The following is a 21,979-nucleotide window of genomic DNA, read 5'->3' on the forward strand; positions in this document are numbered from 1 at the left end:
ACGCCCACTTTGTAATGTGGGCTTGTAATGGTTACTGGGCGTGTAATGTGGACTTAACATGGGCAGTGTAATGTGGACTTAACATGGGCGTGTAATGTGACTTAACATGGGCGGTATATGTGGACTTAACATGGGTTGTAATGTGGGCTTGTAATGTGGACTTAACATGGGCTTGTAATGTGGCTGTAATTGTGGACTTACATGGGCGTGTAATGTGGACTTAACATGGCGTGTAATGTGACTTAACATGGGCTTGTTACATGTGGGCTTGTTAATGTGGGCTTAACGTGGGCGCGTTAATGTGGCTTAACGTGGGCGTGTAATGTGGAACTTAACGTGGCGTGTAATGTGGGTAAGTGGCTTAACATGGGCTTGTAATGTGGGCTTGTTAATGTGGACTTACACATGGGCGTGTAATGTGGACTTAACATGGCGTAGTAATGTGACTGTAAGGCTTGTAACGTGGGCTGTAATGTGGGCTTAACTGTGGGCGTGTAATGTGGACTTAACGTGGGCGTGTAATGTTGACTTAACCTGGGCGTGTAATGTGGACTTAACGGGGCTTGTAATGTGGACTTAACGTGGCGTTGTAATGTGGACTTAACGTGGGCGTGTAATGTGGACTTAAGGGCGTGTAATGTGGACTAACGTGGGCGTGTAATGTGGACTTAACGTGGGCGTGTAATGTGGACTTAACGTGGGCGTGTAATGTGGACTTAACGTGGGCGTGTAATGTGGACTTAACGTGGGCGTTTAAGTGGACTTAACGTGGGCGTTAATGTGGACTTACGTGGGCGTGTAATGTGGACTTACACGTGGGCGTGTAATGTGGACTTAACATGGGCTTGCCTTGTCTGAATCATTTTGATACTGTGTCTGTGTGTTCAGATGGACCTGATGCCGTTTGTGAACAAAGCTGGCTGTGAGTGCCTAAATGAGAGCGACGAGAGCGGCTTTGAAACTGCTTAGCAAGGACACCACCTACCTGGAGTCTGACTGTGATGAGCAGGTGAGTCTGAGGATGATCGCCATCAGCGTCTCCTTCGTTAGTTCAGAGCGGTCTGAATGTGTTGAAATTGTTCACTTCAGTGTGGCTACTTTCTAGTAGACTTTACAGGTTAGAACTTGCACTGTGTCCTTTTTCTATATTTACAAGGATAATATCTCACTCACCTGTTAAAACAATGTCTTGTCTGTTGGGTTACTTTTTCATATGTATGCTTCTCCTGGCTGGTGTTACCTTCTGTAACCTCAGGCCAACCTGCAGGCTAAACTCTTCCTGGCTGGTGTTACCTTCTGTAACCTCAGGCCAACCTGCAGCTAAACTGTCTTCCTGGCTGGTGTACCTTCTGTAACCTCAGGCCACCTGCAGCTAAACTGTCTTCCTGGCTGGTGTTACCTTCTGAACCTCAGGCCAACCTGCAGGCTAAACTGTCCCTGGCTGGTGTTACCTCTGTAACCTCAGGCCAACCTGCAGCTAAACGTCTTCCTGGCTGGTGTTACCTTCTGTAACCTCAGGCCAACCTGCAGGCAAACTGTCTTCCTGGCTGGTGTTACCTTCTGTAACCTCAGGCCAACCTGCAGACTAAACCTCTTCCTGGGCTGGTGTTACCTCTGTTACCTCAGGCCAACCTGCAGGCTAAACGTCTTCCTGGCTGGTGTTACCTTCTGTAACCTCAGGCAACCTGCAGGCTAAACTGTCTTCCTGGCTGGTGTCCTTCTGTAACCTCAGGCCAACCTGCAGGCTAAACTGTCTTCCTGGCTGGTTTACCTTCTGTAACTCAGGCCAACCTGCAGGCTAAACTGTCTTCCTGGCTGGTGTTACCTTCTGTAACCTCAGGCCAACCTGCAGGCTAAACGTCTTCCTGGCTGGTGTTCCTTCTGTAACCTCAGGCCAACCTGCAGGCTAAACTGTCTTCTGTGCTGGTGTTACCTTCTGTACCTCAGGCCAACCTGCAGGCTAAACTGTCTTCCTGCTGGTGTTACCTTCTGTAACCTCAGGCCAACCTGCAGACTAAACCGTCTTCCTGGCTGGTGTTACCTTCTGTAACCTCAGGCCAACCTGCAGGCTAAACTGTCTTCCTGGCTGGTGTTACCTTCTGTAACCTCAGGCCAATCCTGCAGGCTAAACTGTCTTCCGGCTGGTGTTGTACCTCAGGCCAAACTGTTTTCCTGGCTGGTGTTACCTTCTGTAACTCAGGCCAACCTGCAGGCTAAACTGTCTTCCTGGCTGGGTTACCTTCTGTAACCTCAGGCCAACCTGCAGGCTAAACTTGTCTTCCTGCTTGTTGGGGTTAGTTTAGCCTGCAGGTTGGCCTGAGGTTACAGAAGGTAACACCAGCCAGGAGAAGCATACCGGTACATATGAAAAAGTAACCCAACAGACAAGACATTGTTTTAACCAGGTGAGTGAGATATTATCCTTGTAAATATAGAAAAAGGACAACAGATGCAAGTTCTAACCTGTAAAGTCTACTAGAAAGTAGCCACACTGAAGTGAACAATTTCAACACATTCAGACCGCTCTGAACTAACGAAGGAGACGCTGATGGCGATCCATCCTCAGACTCACCTGCTCATCACAGTCAGACTCCAGGTAGGTGGTGTCCTTGACTAAGCAGTTKTCAAAGCCGCTCTCGTCGCTCTCATTTAGGCACTCACAGCCAGCTTTGTTCACAAACGGCATCAGGTCCATCTGAACACACAGACACAGTATCAAAATGATTCAGACAAGGCAAGCCCATGTTAAGTCCACATTACACGCCCATGTTAAGTCCACATTACAAGCCCACGTTAAGTCCACATTACACGCCCACATTACACGCCCACGTTAAGTCCACATGACACGCCCACGTTAAGTCCACATGACACGCCCACGTTAAGTCCACATTACACGCCCACGTTAAGTCCACATTACAAGCCCACATTACAAGCCCATGTTAAGTCCACATTACACGCCCATGTTAAGTCTACATTACACGCCCATGTTAAGTCTACATTGCAAACACAAGAGCAGCTTCACAGCAGCAGCACCTGAGATGTTGACTTTGTTTCAGAGAAATGGAGTATCCTTTTGTAGTGGACCGGTTAGCTTCCACTAGCTTCTGTCTTTTCTGAGATATTTAGAATCAGTCATTTAGCAGACGTTCTTATGCAGAGCGTCTGCTAAATGACTAAATTGTAACTTAAATATGAACAATCGGAGTCTCAGCATCAATATTTTACCGTGGAATTGACCCACTATACACCCAGTATAGTAAGCATTAGGAACACTTTCCTAATATTGAGTTCAACCCCCCCCCTCCCTTTGCCCTTAGAACAGCCTCAATTCGGCGCATGGACTCTACAAGGTGTCGAAAGAGTTCCACAGGAATGCTGGCCCATTTTGACTACAATGCTTCCCACAGTTGTGTCAAATTGGCTGGATGTCCATTGGGTGGTGGAACATTTTTGATACATATGGGAAACGGTTGAGCGTGAAAAACCCAGCAGCGTTGCAGTTCTTGACACAAACGGGTGTTCCAGAGTGCCTACTTCCATAACATGTTCAAAAAAGACACTTAAATATTTGTCTTGACCATTCACCCTCTGAATGGCACATTAACACAATCCATGTCTTAATTTTGGTATTTTATTAGGATCCCATTAACTGTTGCAAAAAGCAGCAGCTACTCTTCCTGGGTTCCACACTAAACATGAAACACAATACAGAATGACATAAATACAGATCATTTAATAGACAAGAACAGCCTAAGGACAGAACTACATACATTTTAAAGCACACGTAGCCTTTCATATCAATACATACACACAAACTATCCAGTGTCAAATAGCCTCCTATATCAATAATAAACACACCTATCCAGAGGTGTTGTGTCGCGAGGTTGTTCTTTATCTGTTTTTTAAACCAGTTTGCTGTTTATCTGAGCAAATGAATGGAAGGAAGTTCCATGCAATAAGGGCTCTATATAATACTTAACGTTTTCTTTAATTTGTTCTGGATTTGGGGACTGTGAAAAAGACCCTGGTGGCATGCCTGGTGGGGGGTAAGTGTGTGTGGTCAGAGCTGTGTGTAAGTTGACTAAGCAAACAATTTGGGATTTTCAACACATTAATGTTTCTTATAAAAAAAAAGAGTGGGATGCAGTCAGGTCTCTCCTCAACTCTTAGCCAAGAGAGACTGGCATGCATAGTTATTGTATCATCCCTCTGATTACAACGAAGAGCAAAACATGCCGCTCTGTTCTGGGCCAGCTGCAGCTTAACTAGGTCTATCCTTGCAGCACTCAACCAATTGTCTCAAGGCTTAAAAATCMTTCTTTAACATCTGTCCTCCCCTTCATCTACACTGATTGAAGTGGATTTAACAGGTGACATCAATAAGGGGGATCATAGCTTTCACCTGTGTAACCTGSCGGGTAGGAGCSTTGGGCCAGTAACTGAAAGGTTGCTGGATCAAATCCCCAARCTGACGAGGTAAAAATCTGTTGTTCTGCCTCTGAGCAARRCAGTTTGCTTTGCTTACTTAGGGGATACAGGGRCCTCGATGGGATCATTTCTTTGTAGAAGGACTGAAAAGCTCAGTTCTGGTGACTTTTTAAAAAGTACATTCTACTCTAAAGTAAATAGGGAAAAAGGATATAAAATATAATTTCCACCTCCAGTAATGAGCCCAATAACATACSGGTAAAAAAACAATATGTTACAATTATTTTATTAAAATATTGGATCACATATGGTCTTATATGATCAGATGTGCTATTAGCAATAAGCATTATTACCCGTAGCCCAACTGATGAAGCATAGTGGCCATAAGATGTACATAGGCTGAAGCATTGGGGTTTGTCCAGCTGCATTTACCTCATTGGACACAGCGTCCTGACTGTTATTAAAGCTGCAATATGTCACTTTTTTTTGTGGGATCCTGACCAAATTCACATAGAAACGTGAGTTATAGATCTGTCACTCATTGAAAGCAAGTCTAAGAAGCAGTAGATCTTTTCTATGTGTGCTATTTCTATGCTTCCCGTTCTTAAGGTCTCTTTTTGCATCTTTCCAACAAGTCAGTTCGTCAAATTGCTGCCCTGCTAGAGCTGCCCTGCTAGAGCTGCCCTGCTAGAGCTGCCCTGCTAGAGCTGCCCCCCGGTCAACTGTAAGTGCTCTTATTGTGTTATTGACTGTACGTTTCTTTATCCCATGTGTAACTCTGTGTTGTTGTTTGTGTCGCACTGCTTTGCTTTATCTTGGCCAGGTCGCAGTTGTAAATGAGAACTTGTTCTCAACTGGCCTACCTGGTTAAATAAAGGTTCAATAAAAAAAATACTAAATTAAAAAAATAGGAGCAACAACAGCTCAGCCACGAAGTAGTAGATCACACAAGATCACAGAACGTAACCGACGAGCTTCTTAGACTTGCTTTCAATGAGAATGACAGATCTATAACTCACGTTTCTATGTGAATTTGGTTGGGTCGCCCCCCCCCAAAAAAAGCTACACATATTTCAGCTTTAAAGCCTAAAACGTTAACCTAAGACGTCAGATCATGAAACGCAAGTTCAAACACATTTTTATCTGACCAAGTTATTAGATGGCCTGCAAAATTGGTTTTCAGCCTCGAAACCTTAATGACTTRGAGAAGATCTGCAAAGARGAATGGGACAAAATCCCTCCTGAGATGTGTGCAAACCTGGTGGCCAACTACAAGAAACGTCTGACCTCTGTGATTGCCAACAAGGGTTTTGCCACCAAGTTCTAAGTCATGTTTTGCAGAGGGGYCAAATACTTATTTCCCTCATTAAAATGCAAATCAATTTATAACATTTTTGACATGTGTTTTTCTGGATTTTCTTGTTGTTATTCTGTCTCTCACTGTTCAAATAAACCTACCACTAAAATTATAGACRGATAATTTCTTTGTCAGTGGTCAAACGTACAAAATCAGCAGGGGATCAAATACTTTCCCCCCYCACTGTATATGTATAAGGCTATGCCGTCTCCAAACCAGCCATACCCCCTGGAGATGTGAATTGATACTCTGAACTCAAAAACAACCTCTCCAGAATCCATAAGATGGAAATCTGTTGCAGTGACTGACAACGTTGACCSCATGCTTCAGTCATTCACAGAAGTTTAAGTAGACAAAATGTCWGAGTGATACAATTCATCATATACTCACATATCCCTTGGGAATGTCTGAGTCCTCGTTGCTTCCAGGGTCGTTTTCTACATGCTGCTTGATCTTCTCCTCTAGTCCTGAGGCATCTGCACCCTGATACAGGTCAACGCGCACTTTGTTACGGAAAAACAAAAATGTTGGCGTTGCAGAGATGTTGTTAGCGGCAGCCGTTGCCTGAGAGAGAAAAGAGGGAGATTGACATTGAAGTCACATACCTAACCACACAGACTAGATTTCATTCATCTGTATTSCTCAATGAATGACATGAGGATGTTGACATGTTCGAGGCTATAAATAATGTTTTGTTTACAGCGTCTCCGATGATAACATGAACAACGGAGTACCTGGTGTTTCGATTACGATACAGTAGGCTGTATTATTAAAACTCTTTACGCAAAAAGAACCTCACCTGACAGACGTGTACATCTACTTCAAGGAAAACCACGTGTGGGTACTTGTTACTCAACATGTTGAAAGCAGGGGATATTCTGACACAGGGTCGACATCTGGGGAGTGAAGGAGTTAATTATGAAGCTGGTATTGACTACTGTTGTTGTTGTAATTTTGGACGTTAGCGATCATCAAAATGGGCCTGTTGAGTAGCTAGCTACGTGTTCTTCACCAGGGGTGTATTCCTTCAGGCTTTTCTGTTGCAAAACGTTTCTTAAACGGAAACAAACAAAAACGGGCCTACCTGGGGTGTATTCATTACGCAAAACCGTTTACCGGAAGCAAACATAACAAWACGGGGAGGGGCCTACATGAATTTGTCCAATAAACTCTTGTTTTTTGCGTTTTCCGTTTGGAGTAAAMTGCCTGTTGCACGTTTTGAACAGAATATTTTTTTCACAGAATGTGCGTAATGAATACACCCTTGTCCAATATAAACTATCGTTTCAGTTTGCAACTGTTTGGCTGAATGAATACACCTYGGAGCCCGCTAGTTAAAAGATGTGTGTGTCCCTTTCACTGGGAAGTGCATTGTTGATGCCTTCCAAAACCACCAGATACCTAGCTAGCTAACATTGTTGTACCACAAATTATACAGAAAACATGTCACTCTATTGCTAACTAATATCAGACTACTGGGTTGTCAGTACCGCAACTCCTCTGTGGAGTTAGCTTAACTTGCTATCTTAGCCTGTCTGATATTGCTAAGTCATAGCTGGCTAACTACCGTTAGCTAGTTAGCCAACGTTGGCGTAGCTAACAGCGTGGTGTTGTCAGAGTTATTTTCTCACGCTTTTAAGTAGCTTGTTAGAAAGTATTCAACAACCGATACACTACGAAATCCGAAACCAGTTGACCTACTAGGTAACTATACATTTGCCAATGAAATTGTATSACCCACTTCAGTTTAGATCCGGTCTAGCATGCTAGCATCTAGCCAAGGCCTGGGAATATATTTTGAACCTTACCCTGCCATTGTGAACTTCACTACCGCAAGCCTCGAACCGGCGGCTGCTAGCTCAGGTTGGAATTCTGAATCATTCCCGATTACTTTTACCCCGACCATTTTACAGAATACAGTTGTAAATATGTATCTTAATGTCCGATTATATACAAAACAGTGTCACCTGTATACACACTGTCCAAACTCAACTCCTCTCTCGAATCACACACTTTCCTGAGTTCCTTGACGAAAGTTGGCCATTAACCAATGAAAACCAAGCAGGGTGTGGTCAACTTGACTCCACAGCTAAAATAAATACTGATCCGAGGTCTGGTTAAAAAACCTAAACGGGTAGCTTAGTGATKACATATTTTACAATCCATCTGACCCAGAAATACATTGAGTGTCTACAGAACATTTAGAGAAAACATTCGGATCGAATGTCCCACACGAGACTTGTCATTCAAAAATGAACGGTTTAACGGATTTTTTGGTTGTTGTTATTTCCTAGTCTCTCAGTCAACACAGCCAGCTGAGCAACTGTAATTCTTTCCATAGCATAGCTAGCCAGCTAACCTAGTTAGCTTAAAAGTTAAGCTGCTCAACACATCTCTACAGTGGCTTTGTYAACTGTCAAGATGGTGTCAAAAATAGTAATTTCACTTGTAATTTTAACAAATGTTTTCGTGAACCTGAGAGCAATGGGTAAGTAGACATAGCCAGCTAGCTAACGTTCTGCCGTTATTTTTTTTTTAAACTGTAACGATGYCTTTGAGAGACGAGTGCTCATTTTGGACAAATATTTATGTTTTAACTACATAAAAAAATTATGAAGMGCAGTCATATTCAGTTCCTGATTTGTCAACAAGTKTATTTGATGCGTGAAATAGTGTTAGTTGAGGTGAATCTTTGTTTCTATGTTTGGGTCTTTGCAAAGACAAAGCTGACCGTAGATTCGTTTTCTAGCTAGCTACACATAACTAACATTAGTTTTCCATGTCAAAGCATTCTAATTCTATTCTAACAGATCCCCCGAAAACAACCGACTCCAAAGACTCTGGTGGTAAGTTGACTTTTGACTCTGGCTAGCTAGCTATCAGTGGAGGCTGGTGGGAGGAACTATATGAGCTGGAATGGAATCAATGGAACGGAGTCAAGCATTTGGTTTCCGTATGTTTGATCTATTTGATACCATTCCATTTATTCCATTCCAACCATTAATGAGCCTGTCCTCCTATAGCTCCTCCCACCAGCCTCCACTGATAGCTATGTAATTTGACCATCAAAGGCCCTTACTAATTTGGTCTGACCTTGAGACTTTTCGAGGTCATGATAGGGTTAAATAGTTTCTCATGTTCGGGGTATATATTTCACATACATTGAAATGAAAGACCAATGAACAACAGGGAGAATTTTAAAGAGCATGCCTTCAATCACCATCCTGCATTGTTCAAAAGTTGTTCAGTGTCATACCAAATATCCATCATGGTTTTGGTTTCACAGACTCAGGGGTCCAAGAATTGAAGAAGAGGTGGCAAGGAGAAAGACAGGAGTTGTTGAAATTCCCCTGTTTCCTTAAAAAGGATCCTGCAACTAATGTAAAAGGAAAGCAAGCCAGTGATGTAAGTTATGTGTAGGGCACCTTTGTTAAGAAATAAGCTATATAAAACATGGTTCTGGTAGGGGTTTCATATATTGTCATATGGGGCATCACCAATTTAAAATGTTTTATAACTTAGAAAATACGTAGTTTTTTCACATTTTCAAATTAGGCCCAATACACACTTCATTTGTAGTCTTTGCTCACTCTGATTAGCGGCCTACTTGGCCAGGTTCACTAGATTTTACTGATACATTTATGAGAAAAAATAAGAAACCCGCACACTGCTCTTTATTACGTTTTACCAAATATAACCATGTGCATTTCATAAATATTCTAATAAAGTGTGCACATAAAAAGTATTAAACACGTCTGTAAAACGTGTATAGGAAAGAAACAGAGAACAGAAATACTCTATTACAAGGGGACAGCTTCCACCATGAACCATTAAAAAGAGGACTTCCAAGAAGCCAGTTTTTTTAGACTGCGCCATATATGCCACTCCACAGAGGACTATCTAGGAAAAAAAAGCGGAGATGCGCAATAGGTTTCTAAGAAGAGGCTATTCTCCACAATGTGTGAATGAAGCTCTTAATTTGGTATTAGGGAAAACACGAGATGAACTGCTACAAAAAAAAAGACCATCTAGAGCTAAAGAACACGCTGTATTGTTGATTTGATTTTGTTCACCACCCCAAACACTTTGAACTCGCGTAAAGTGGGCGATGCTGTCAAGAAACCCTGGTATGTTTTATCATCGGACCCAGCTTTGCCAGCTGAATTTAAGAATCCACAATGTATTGTATATATATAAGAGGTCGCAATTTACGCAATAAATTGGTCCATGCCACAAAAGAAAACGAGCCAGGCTCTTTCATGCTCTCTTCCGAATGGTAGCTATAAATGCAGAGGTCACGCACAGTGCAACAATATGATGAAGTGTGAATATTAGTCCCACATACAGGAAACGATTCCAAATTAAATGACATTTCTACCTTTTAGATTTTGTGGCATAAAGAAAGTTAAGATATCAGACAGGGGAGGTGATATAAATAATATTCTGAGCAAAAGACAATGTTTTGGGATTTTGACCCTCCAGACATTATTTCCTAAAGGTCTTAATGATGAAATGCCTATGTATGTTATGTTGTAAATGTGAACATGAATTAATGCCACCATTTCAGATTTTTTTTACGCTGTTCCCAATGATTTATAAAAACTTGCTTGATGGGTCGATGTCCTCATTGTGGTTTTACAGATGTGTTTAATACGTTTTATGTACACACTTTATTTGAATAATTATGAAATGAACATTGTTATATTTGGTAACACTTACTTATTTTCCCACGACTCCAACCCCCATTCGATACATTGAACGGATGTGGGTGGAGCTATGTATACATAAGGGTGCTAATAATTTTTTCAAAACTCACAAAAGCTCTGACTAAGGCCTTGAGGTCGATAGATAAACCTTAATAAAGAGCAGTGGTACTATCCAGAGCAGTGATAGTAAAAGTGATACTAGCCGAGCAGTGATACTATCCAGAGCAGTGATACTAACTAGAGCAGTGAAACTAACTAGAGCAGGATACTAGCCAGAGCAGTGATACTAACTAGAGCAGTGATACTAACTAGAGCAGTGATACTAGCCAGAGCAGTGATACTAGCCAGAGCAGTGATACTAACTAGAGCAGTGATACTAGCCAGAGCAGTGATACTAACTAGAGCAGTGATACTAGCCAGAGCAGTGATACTAACTAGAGCAGTGATACTACTAGAGCAGTGATACTAACTAGAGCAGTGATACAGCCAGAGCAGTGATACTAGCCAGAGCAGTGCTACTAACTAGAGCAGTGATACTAGCCAGAGCAGTGATACTAGCCAGAGCAGTGATAGTAAAAGTGATACTAGCCAGAGCAGTGATACTATCCAGAGCAGTGATACTAGCCAGAGCAGTGATACTAACTAGAGACGTGATACAACTAGAGCAGTGATACTAACTAGAGCAGTGATACTAACTAGAGCAGTGATCTAGCCAGAGCAGTGATACTAGCCAGAGCAGTGATACTAGCCAGAGCAGTATACTAACTAGAGCAGTGATACTAGCCAGAGCAGTGATACTAGCCAGAGCAGTGATAGTAAAAGTGATACTAGCCAGAGCAGTGATACTATCCAGAGCAGTGATACTAACTAGAGCAGTGATACTAGCCAGAGCAGTGATACTAACTAGAGCAGTGATACTAGCCAGAGCAGTGATACTAACTAGAGCAGTGATACTAACTAGAGCGGTGATACTAGCCAGAGCAGTGATACTAGCCAGAGCAGTGAACTAGCAAGAGCAGTGATACTAGCCAGAGCAGTGATACTAACTAGAGCAGTGAACTAGCATGATACTAGCAGAGCAGTGATACTAACTAGAGCATGATACTAGCCAGAACAGTGATACTATCCAGAGCAGTGATACTAACTAGAGCAGTGATACTAGCCAGAGCAGTGATACTAGCCAGAGCAGTGATACTAGCCAGAGCAGTGATACTAGCCAGAGCAGTGATACTAGCAGAGCAGTGATACTAGCAGGGATACTAGCCAGAGCAGTGATACTACCAGAGCAGTTGTAACAGTATAACTTTAGTCCGTCCCTCGCCCCGACCCGGGCGCGAACCAGGGACCCTCTGCACACATCAACAACAGTCACCCCAAAGCATCGTTACCCATCGCTCCACAAAAGCCGCGGCCCTTGCAGAGCAAGGGAACCACTACTTCAAGGTCTCAAAGCGAGTGACGTAACCGATTGAACCGCTATTAGCGCGCACCACCACTAACTAGCTAGCCATTTCACATCCGTTACACTGTGATACTAACTAGAGCAGTGATACTAACTAGAGCAGTGATACTAGACAGAGCAGCGATACTAGCAGTGATACTAGTCAGAGCAGTGATACACATAGAGCAGTGATACTAACTAGAGCAGTGTACTAGCCAGAGCAGTGGTACTAGAAAGAGCAGTGTACTAACTAGAGCAGTGATACTAGCCAGAGCAGTGCTACTAACTAGAGCAGTGATACTAACTAGAGCAGTGATACTAGCCAGAGCAGTGATACTAGCCAGAGCAGTGATACTAACTAGAGCAGTGATACTAACTAGAGCAGTGGTACTAGCCAGAGCAGTGGTACTAGAAAGAGCAGTGATACTAGCCAGAGCAGTGATACTAGCCAGAGCAGTGTACTAGCCAGAGCAGTGATACTAACTAGAGCAGTGATACTAACTAGAGCAGTGATACTAAGCACAGAGCAGTGATACTAGCCAGAGCAGTGATACTAACTAGAGCAGTGATACTAACTAGAGCAGTGATACTAGCAGTGATACTAGCCAGAGCAGTGATACTAACTAAAGCAGTGATACTAGCCAGAACAGTGATACTATCCAGAGCAGTGATACTAACTAGAGCATGATACTAGCCAGAGCAGTGATACTAGCAGGGATACTAGCCAGAGCAGTTGTAACAGTATAACTTTAGTCCGTCCCCTCGCCGACCCGGGCGCGAACCAGGGACCCTCTGCACACATCAACAGCAGTCACCCACAAAGCATCGTTACCATCGCTCCACAAAAGCCGCAGCCCTTGCAGAGCAAGGGAACCACTACTTCAAGGTCTCAAAGCGAGTGACGTAACCGATTGAAACGCTATTAGCGCGCACCACCGCTAACTAGCTAGCCATTCACATCCGTTACACTGTGATACAACTAGAGCATGTGATACTAGACAGAGCAGTGATACTAGACAGAGCAGTGATACTAGACAGAGCAGTGATACTAGCCAGAGCAGCGATACTAGCAGTGATACTAGCCAGAGCAGTGATACTAACTAGAGCAGTGATACTAACTAGAGCAGGTACAGCCAGAGCAGTGATACTAACTAGAGAGCAGTGATACTAGCCAGAGCAGTATACTAGTCCAGAGCAGTGATACTAGCCAGAGCAGTGATACTAACTAGAGCAGTGATACTAACCAGAGCAGTGATACTAGCAGTGATACTAACTAGAGCAGTGACACTAGCCAGAGCTTTGATACTAGCCAGAGCAGTGATACTAACTAGAGCAGTGATACTAACTAGAGTAGTGATACTAGCCAGAGCTGTGATACCAGCCAGAGCAGTGATACTAGCCAGAGCAGTGATACTAGCAGTGATACTAACTAGAGCAGTGGCACTAGCCAGAGCTGTGATACTAGCCAGAGCAGTGATACTACAGTGATACTAGCAGTGATACTACTAGAGCAGCGATACTAGCAGTGATACTAGCCAGAGCAGGTGATACTAACTAGAGAGTGATACTAGCAGTGATACTAGCCAGAGCAGTGATACTAACTAGCAGTAGTCACAGAGGTACTAGCCAGAGCAGGGATACTAGCAGTGATATAGCCAGAGGTATGCTAGGACTGATCTAAAGAGCAGTGATACTAGCAGTGTACTAGCCAGAGCAGTGACACTAACTAGAGCAGTGACACTAGCCAGAGCAGTGTATAGCCAGAGGAGCGGTACTAACTAGAGCAGTGATACTAGCCAGAGCAGCGATACTAGCAGTGATACTAGCCAGAGCATTGATATTAACTAGAGCAGTGATACTAGCCAGAGCATGATACTAACTGAGCAGCGATACTAACTAAGCAGTGATACTAGCCAGAGCAGCGATACTAGCAGGATACTAGCCAAGCAGCGGTACTAACTAGAGCAGTGATACTAGCCAGAGCAGTGATACTAACTAGAGCAGTGATACTAGCCAGAGCAGCGATACTGGCCAGGCAGCGATACTAGCCAGAGCAGCGATACTAGCCAGAGCAGTGATACTAGCAGTGATACTAGCCAGAGCAGCGATACTAGCCAGAGGGGTGATACTAGCCAGAGCAGTGATACTAACAGTGATACTAGCCAGAGCAGTGATACTAGCCAGAGCAGCGATACTAGCCAGAGCAGCGATACTAGCAGCGATACTAGCCAGAGCATTGATGCTAACCAGAGCAGCGATACTAGCCAGAGCAGCGATACTAGCCAGAGCAGCGATACTAGCCGAGCAGTGATACTAGCCAGAGCAGCGATACTAGCCAGAGCATTGATACTAACCAGAACAGCGATACTAGCAGCGATACTAGCCAGAGCAGCGATACTAGCAGTGATACTAGCCAGAGCATTGATACTAACCAGAACAGTGACACTAGCAAGAGCAGTGTGCTGGTTTTTTTCTCATCTTTTTCAACTGTTACCATGTACCTGCAAAAAAGATCGCTCAGATGTGTGACTGCCTTTTGAACTGATACATTTATGAAAACTTTGTAAGCACTTGCTAATGCATTAAAACGTTGGTTGACCTTTTCAAAATTTCAGTACAATGATGAAATGCCCCTGACATACTCCATGCTCTTTGAAAACACCATCTACATCGAAACATTCTTMTTTTGCCTTGTTGTAGTGTATGGAATACTACATTTACCCATTTGGGTCACTGTAAGTACTTATTCTTAATGTATGCAGTTTGATATGTTTTATTAATGAGAACAGTTGGCTTGATAAGGGGAAATGTATTTGACTGAAATTCAGAGTTTATTTCTGGTGATTTACAAAACTCTGATATGAAATACATACTTCATCTGATGTATCTACTCATCTTTTTGTGATACAGTTGTATGAGAAACTGCACAGGGGTAAAGTTGAACCACAGCCCACTGATCACATGACTGAAGACTTGGAAATGAACGAGACCCCAATTAAAAATGTGAACTTCTCAAAGTGATCCAGTGCTGTTGTATTCATCCAGTCCGGATGAATTATGAGATTAATTTATTGTTCACAGCCACAGAAGGCATTTTTCCATTGGAAGATTGGTTCTATAATATTTCAAGCATTATTAAAAAATAATAATAATATTGATAAAAAATGGAAGCAATGTTTTTGTCTTTTCTTTTGTAATTGTCACATGCACAGGGTACAGTAGGTGTAAAACAGTACAGTGAAATGCTTAACTTGCGAGCTTCTTTACATGATGCAATGGGTTGAATTAATAATGAAATAAGCATGAATCATATCTAGCCAGGTCTCTCCATAAACCACGCCATAATGGTCCTTTCATCGTTCCAGGGTGGAACTACAATGAATGGCAGGGACTGGGAACGAATCCACGTTCAAGTTACTGCAACCAATCACCATTCACGAAATATGCAGAAGTTGTATTCACAGATAATCCTACACATGAGTACAAACACCAGCGACTGACGGACAGGAGGGCAGATTCATTTTAGTATTATTATTAGCTCGCTGGTAATCTATTAAATATACACATTTGATACAATTTCTACGTGGGTATGGCAGAGGAGGTAACGAAAACCACAGGCGAACTCTCCGTGGGTAAGTAGATAGCATGGCTAGCTAATTTACAGCCATTGTAGCAATGTTGAAAGCATGCGATGTGTTGCATCAGACCGGTGTTGCTAGCTAGCTTTCATAGCACCAATGTCATGATTTAAATMATACATAATTGCATAGCTCAAGCTTATCTTGACTGTCTAGTTAGCTAAAACCAGCTAGTTAAATTACTACGCATCGGTGTGAGCTCTGCTTTTATTTKAGCTTTTTTTTCTCCATTTCTRTCGTCCCTGAACCCAAGCATGTGGTAACATGTCCGTGTCACGCTCCTGTTATCTAGCCAACGAGCATCTTGCCTAGCTAGTTTAATCACTGTCATGCTTCATCAGATCTCCAACCTTTGGGTGGGTGAAACAGGCAGCATMGTGGGGTGTCGAATACGGGAGTTTTCATCATGAATGAACATGTCAAACTAGGTTTAGTTAGCTGAAATAACACATTCAGCATCAAGTGTTGAGTGTTTCCACTTCTTCCAGGTGAGATGTATGTGTCTGACAAAGAAGGAAATGACCAGGACGGTGATGGAACAGAGCCGAAGCCTTTCAAGACCTCATTGAGGGTAAGAGGAATCAGTGTTGTGTACACCATGTTTTGTGTTTAATTATGACTCCATTCAACAGAACTGATATGTCTACGTATCTTTGAATCAATCACAGTTAAGTGAATTGCTATAWCAACTATTTGATTTCAAAGGCTTTGACATTTGCTGGAAAGGAGCCATTCCMAACCATCTATGTGGACTCTCAGAAGGAAGGAGAGGTACATAGTTAGAASCATTGAAAACGAAGTCGTTTGGTTTCACTTTCATTTGGTTTCCCCGTGATGATTTCGTTTCCCCTATTTCTCCAGCGTTGGGCAGTGATCTCCAAGACGCAGATGAAAAGTGTGATGAAGTTATTTGCTAGAGAGCAGATGAAGAGCGACTCCAAAGACAAAAAAGAGGTAAGTGGGAGAAATAGTCCGAGTCAGTTTATCCCAAATGGAACCCTATTCCCTATATAGGAAACCTATTTCACCAAATGGAACCCTATTCCTATWCTTCTGGTCAAAGGTAGTGCTCTATGTARAGAATAGGATTTCTTTTGGKWTGTCACTATTATAATTATTCACACAGTCTCGTATTTGGCCATAAACAGTTGTGGCTATCAGTAAAATATTCACAGGCAGCAGTAGCCCATGTGAGCTGCTATTTATGTAAGTTATTTTCAACTTTGATTTAAAGGCAGAGGATTCTGAGAGACGAGAGAAGAACCTGGAAGAAGCGAAGAAAATCACCATTGAGAATGACTCGAGTCTTCCAGAGCCCAAAACGGTCAGATCTACTATATTCTCTTTCGTCAGCATCCTGTCAAACTCATCTTTGTATGTTTTGTATTGTTTAAAAATTATTTAAAAAATAAATACAAATAATAAATGTTTGGAAATAAGAATCACATCTTTATCTTCCATTGTGTTGAAATGTAGAAATGTAATCAAGCTTTTCCCAACAGGTGAAAATCTTTCAGCTGGAGCCTCTCCGAGGGGAGAGAGTGAAGGTGTTTGGCTGGGTGCACCGAATGAGAAAACAAGGTGAGGGTTGTAGAACGTTGGTTAATGTGTGTCTAACCCAGCAGTTGTCAGCATGCCACAGCACTGTAACTAGCCCATAATGTGCAGGTTGTTTACTAACAGTATATTCTCAGGATTGTAATGCATGCTGTTTTGTCCAGTCTTTTATGTCCAACAATGAAAATTCCCCCAAAAACTAACTTGGGGGGGGGGGCAGCTGGATGAGAGGAGAGGGGCTTCATGGCTCATAATGTGTTTCTTATTCTCTTTATTTTGTATTTTACCCTTATTTTACTAGGTAAGTTGACTGAGAACACATTGTCTTTCTCTTGCTAGGAAAGAACCTGCTGTTCATTGTGCTGAGAGATGGAACTGGTTTCCTGCAGTGTGTTCTCAACAATAAATTGGTACTTTATTTTTTACAACTTTTAAAGCTCATTTATAGATATTTGTCTTTATTACAAAATTGAATAATATGCTTTATTTATGGTCCCTCCTTTTTTCCCCTCTTATTTGTAAAACTAGTTTTGTTTTTGTCTCCATTATAGTGTCAGTGCTATAATGCCCTGGTGCTGTCCACTGAAAGCACAGTGGCTCTGTATGGGACAGTGAAGCAAGTACCTGAGGGGAAGCAGGTACAGATTCTTCACCTACTTACTTACTTACTTTAATTACCCAGATTAAACTGTCATTTTCTCTCAAACCTTATTTTTAGACCAGGACTAGGCCCAATCTGGTTCTGGGTTAACTGTCCCTTTTCACTCTGACTGTAATTCATGTATTAGATGGTTTGTTATTTTATTGTTAGACCTATGACTGACTAGGATGTCCTCTCTCTTCCTCCTTCTCCAGGCCCCTGGTGGTCATGAGCTGCACTGTGACTTCTGGGAGCTGGTGGGTCTGGCGCCGGCTGGAGGAGCTGACAACCTGCTGAATGAGGAGTCTGATGTTGACGTTCAGCTCAACAACAGACACATGATGATCCGTGGGGAGAACGTGTCCAAGATACTACGGATCCGCTCCACTGTCACACAGTGCTTCAGGGATCACTTCTTCACCCGCGGATACTATGAGGTAAGACTATGTTGAGAAGGATTATTACCACAGCAAGCAAGGTACTTGGAGTCAAACAGATAAGATCTTTAAGGTCAGGGCCCTCCGTAAGGCTCATAAAATCATTTTAGACCCAAGCCACCCCCTTTACCTGGACTTTGAACTACTCCCCTCTGGGCGCAGGTATAGGGCACCCCTCAGCAGGAAAAACACAACTAGACAAACATTTGTGCCAGGTGTGATAACCCTCCTAAATAGCCCGGGCTAATGTTCATATTGGCTCTAAGGCCAGCAAGCTAGTCTTTTTTTTAAATATATATCTTATTTATTTATTTATTATTATATTTTTTCTAGTCTCTTTTTATTGGTATGTAACTGTTATGAAAGTTCTATAGTCAATTTTGTTTTGTATTTAAACGACACTTTAAATGTGAACATGACACTGCATCAAAACTTCCCCATGGGGACAATAGAGTCAGTAAGTAAGAGTGGGTACACTGTACAAACGTCCTTCTGTTTGAGCTCTTTGAAGCGTGAAACTACCAAAATAAATTGAACACATAAATAGAACATAGTAATATACAGATGCAGTCAAATATATTCTCACCTTTGAATAATTCAGTTTCTTCTAAAAAATAAGTTGAAATTGATAAAATAATTGTTTCCACATATATTTGATTGATTTTAAACTGCACAGGACCAAGGGAAACACTAAATCACAACCGAAATTKAGATTTTTCTCTTCAAGRAAAAAATWATGTCCTGGACTAAAGTATTCAACATTAAAATGTAATTTGGTTGGAGGCAAAGATTCTCGTTTAACCTTTCTGAACCACCCATCCCGGTATCGGGATAATTGTCATCAGCAACGCTGAATAGCATAGTGCCACAGTCAAATAATATTTCTAAAAAAATATTCATATTCATGAAATCACAAGTGCAATATTGCAAAACACAGCTTAGCCTTTTGTTAATCCACCTGTCGTCTCAGATTTTTAAATTATGTTTTACAGCAAAAGCAATACAAGCGTTTGTGTAAGTTTATCAATCGCTCGACAAAACATTAAGTACACTTAGCATCAGGTAATTTGGTCACAAATCAGAAAAGCAATCAAATTAATCGTTTACCTTTGATGATCTTTGGATGTTTTCACTCAYGAGACTCCCAGTTAGACAAATGTTCCTTTTGTTCCATAAAGATTATTTTTATATCCAAATACCTCCGTTCGTTTGGCGCGTTATGCTAAAAAATCCACAGGAAAGAGCGGTCACGACAACGCAGACGAAAATTCCAGATAATATCCATAATGTCCACAGAAACATGTCAAACGTTTTTTTATAATCAATCCTCAGGTTGTTTTTCAAATATCTATTCGATAATATATCACCGGGGGTGTTGGTTTTTCAATAGGACCGGGAGAAACAATGGCCGCCTTTCTCTGTTGCGCAAAACTCACTCTGAGAGCCCCCACCTATCCACTTACGCAATGTGATCGTTCTCGCTCATTTTTCAAATAAAAGCCTCAAACTGTCTAAATGCTGTTGACACCTTAGGGAAGCCATAGAAAAAGGAATCTGGTTGATATCCCTTTAAATGGGTGATAGGGATGCATAAGAACAGAGAGGTAAAAAAAAAAGAGGCACTTCCTGATTGGATTTTCCTCAGGTTTTCACTTGCAATATCAGTTTGTTAAACCCACAGACAATAATTTGACAGTTTGGAAATTTTAAAGTGTTTTCTATCCTAATCTGACAATTATATGCATATTCTAGTTTCGGGGGCTGAGAAATAGGCCGTTTCAAATGGGTACGTTTTTTAGCCAAAAACGAAAATACTGCCCCCTATACTTAAGAAGTTTTAATGTGTAATTTATCTCATCTGTGGTAAGTTGTAGGTGTCTACAAGGTAAAAATAGCCATTCAACCCGTTTTGAATAGAAATACCTTTCTGCTCCATTGGACTCCATTGTAAAGGACAAGGATGCCAATGTATTGGAGCACATGTGTATCTAAAAGCCTCATCACCTCCATCTTTGCTTATTGTATTTGTTGATGACATCATTAGCTAGGTTTCCATCCAATTGGCGACAGAATATTCTATAATTAACATAAAGAAAATATGCGCATTTTTCCACCAGTGGTGTGTTTCCACCAGACTTGTTGCAGATATAATTCAGTGTGTTAATGACACATTGTACGTTTTCATGTACTGAATAAGAATCAACATTTTCCATCGTATTTCCATCTCTACCGATGGTTTTGTCACAGGCCTACTCTGGTCGTGACAGGTGAGGTCTAGACAACAGCTGGTAGATACAGTGCAGGTAGGCTAGTCTACATGATGACATTATGGATAAGAGAGAGAATGGTTTTATTTGKCAAAACGGCAGTCAAGCATCGATCATCACGTCACCAGAATAAGACCCTCGATATTTATTGGAAAGGAGCATCAAGATCACTGCATTTTCACCACCCTGTGAAGTTCATCATTTATTTAATCTGTAGCCTAATAAACTGCATGGTTTCCCGAGTCCTAGTGGGTGGATCACACGCCATATCATTGCGTGACTCCAAGTTTACGTTGTTTTCATGGTTAATATCAGGATTTGCACATAAAGGTGTTTCCATTTCAATTTCTCACATAATTCATTTTACAGACACATAAAGTTCCCACCATRTCGAACTAACAAATGATCTGTTGGATTTATAAAATTATACTGAAACGATCTGCTTCCATCACAGCTGTTGTGATTTGTTGTTTAATGTGATGTGACTTCATTCACAAAGTGGATGGAAACGTGGTTAGTGGGAAGATTTGAATCTTGAATTGTATATTTTCAGCCTTTTGCATGTATGTAGTTCTGTCTAAATCTGTGATGTTGTATTTGTTCCCCCAAAGGTCACCCCACCCACTCTGGTGCAGACCCAGGTGGAGGGAGGTTCCACCCTGTTCAACCTGAACTACTTTGGGGAGGAAGCGTTCCTGACCCAGTCCTCTCAGCTCTACCTGGAGACCTGCATCCCTGCTTTGGGAGACACCTTCTGTATCGCACAGTCCTACCGCGCAGAGCAGTCCCGCACCCGCAGGCACCTGTCTGAGTGAGTACTGGAATTGTTGTTTTCCTTTGCTGTTTCAAATTGGAGTCATTCTGACAGCAAAACATGACCTTAAGTTAGCATTTGGCTGTTAGCTAAATAGCCAGCAAATGCATGTCAAGATAAAGTTAACTTCTGTGTTCATGTTCTCGTGATGCTAATTTGCTAGCTAACCAACTCCAGCATTACCAGCTAACGTTATCTGTATAGCTAGCTCGCTAAAATTAGCAAAAAAGTAGCTAGCTACCATCCACTTACATTGAATGAGCCGACTCGCCCATCCAAAAAAACGTTAAAAAATGGGGATTTCTATACTTCTATTAGTGCTTTGATCCAGTCAGCGGATCCTATTTGTCTTTATAACAAATTACGTACTCACAAGTAAAAATTCCTTCCAGCCTCTACACCCGAGGACTGACACTGACAGAAAGCACACTAACAGCACTTGTCATGTGTGTTTACAAGCCATGCCTGTGCTCTGACGTAGGAGGCTGTGCATTCCCTAGCCTTGTCGTCCAGTAAGTAGCCCATGGTGTTCTCCTAACTTTTGGTGCTGTTCTGTTCTATAAACCACCAAAACACTAGTGAGTTTTGATACATATTCCATTTACTTTGGTGTACAAGGAAATGTATCTGTAACAAAACACAAGTCTAGAGAAGGAAGTTACTCAAGAAAATAGTTGCCGAATTCTAACCGTTT

At 41.9% G+C, this 21,979-nt stretch overlaps 2 protein-coding genes and 1 long non-coding RNA gene across 7 annotated transcripts in view; 2 read left to right on the forward strand and 1 right to left on the reverse strand.

Annotated features, from left to right (window-relative positions):
- Positions 1 to 7,840, reverse strand: part of LOC112070906 (thioredoxin-like protein 1) — a 15,421-nt gene extending 7,581 nt beyond the window's left edge. For 2 of the 3 annotated variants that reach the window (XR_011475682.1, XM_024138358.2), the window contains exons 1-4: positions 7,594 to 7,831; positions 6,585 to 6,681; positions 6,176 to 6,349; positions 2,573 to 2,695 (exon numbers count right to left, since the gene is read on the reverse strand). Coding sequence is in view for 2 of the 3 variants with exons in the window: in XM_024138358.2 (XP_023994126.1) it covers positions 2,573 to 2,695; positions 6,176 to 6,349; positions 6,585 to 6,681; positions 7,594 to 7,691 (492 nt within the window). In the remaining variant the exon portion in view is untranslated. Of the gene's footprint in view, positions 1 to 2,572; positions 2,696 to 6,175; positions 6,350 to 6,584; positions 6,682 to 7,593 lie in introns of all 3 variants that reach the window. The other variant, XM_024138359.2, reaches the window with a different exon arrangement.
- Positions 7,092 to 15,134, forward strand: LOC139024393 (uncharacterized). Of its 2 annotated transcripts, none has more exons than XR_011475684.1 (5): positions 7,092 to 7,489; positions 8,596 to 8,631; positions 9,072 to 9,190; positions 14,548 to 14,667; positions 14,843 to 15,134. It is a non-coding gene; the product is annotated as an uncharacterized lncRNA (long non-coding RNA). The 2 variants fall into 2 exon arrangements; XR_011475683.1 differs by lacking the exon at positions 7,092 to 7,489 and adding an exon at positions 7,843 to 8,273 and having other exon boundaries at positions 14,843 to 15,133.
- A 213-nt stretch (positions 15,135 to 15,347) lies between these two features.
- On the forward strand, positions 15,348 to 21,305 carry LOC112070907 (asparagine--tRNA ligase, cytoplasmic). Of its 2 annotated transcripts, XM_070439164.1 has the most exons (10): positions 15,350 to 15,564; positions 16,059 to 16,141; positions 16,276 to 16,341; positions 16,432 to 16,524; positions 16,805 to 16,894; positions 17,073 to 17,151; positions 17,467 to 17,537; positions 17,679 to 17,765; positions 17,983 to 18,204; positions 21,083 to 21,303. In XM_070439164.1, exons 1-10 carry the CDS (start codon positions 15,522 to 15,524, stop codon positions 21,284 to 21,286), a joined length of 1,038 nt encoding a protein of 345 aa, XP_070295265.1. In that variant the 5' UTR covers positions 15,350 to 15,521; the 3' UTR covers positions 21,287 to 21,303. The 2 variants fall into 2 exon arrangements, with proteins under 2 accessions (XP_070295266.1, XP_070295265.1); XM_070439165.1 differs by lacking the exons at positions 16,276 to 16,341; positions 16,432 to 16,524 and having other exon boundaries at positions 15,348 to 15,564; positions 21,083 to 21,305.
- Positions 21,306 to 21,979: the final 674 nt, after the last annotated feature.

The sequence above is a fragment of the Salvelinus sp. IW2-2015 genome, unplaced genomic scaffold, assembly GCF_002910315.2.
Source record: "Salvelinus sp. IW2-2015 unplaced genomic scaffold, ASM291031v2 Un_scaffold1457, whole genome shotgun sequence".
NCBI lineage: Eukaryota > Metazoa > Chordata > Actinopteri > Salmoniformes > Salmonidae > Salvelinus > Salvelinus sp. IW2-2015.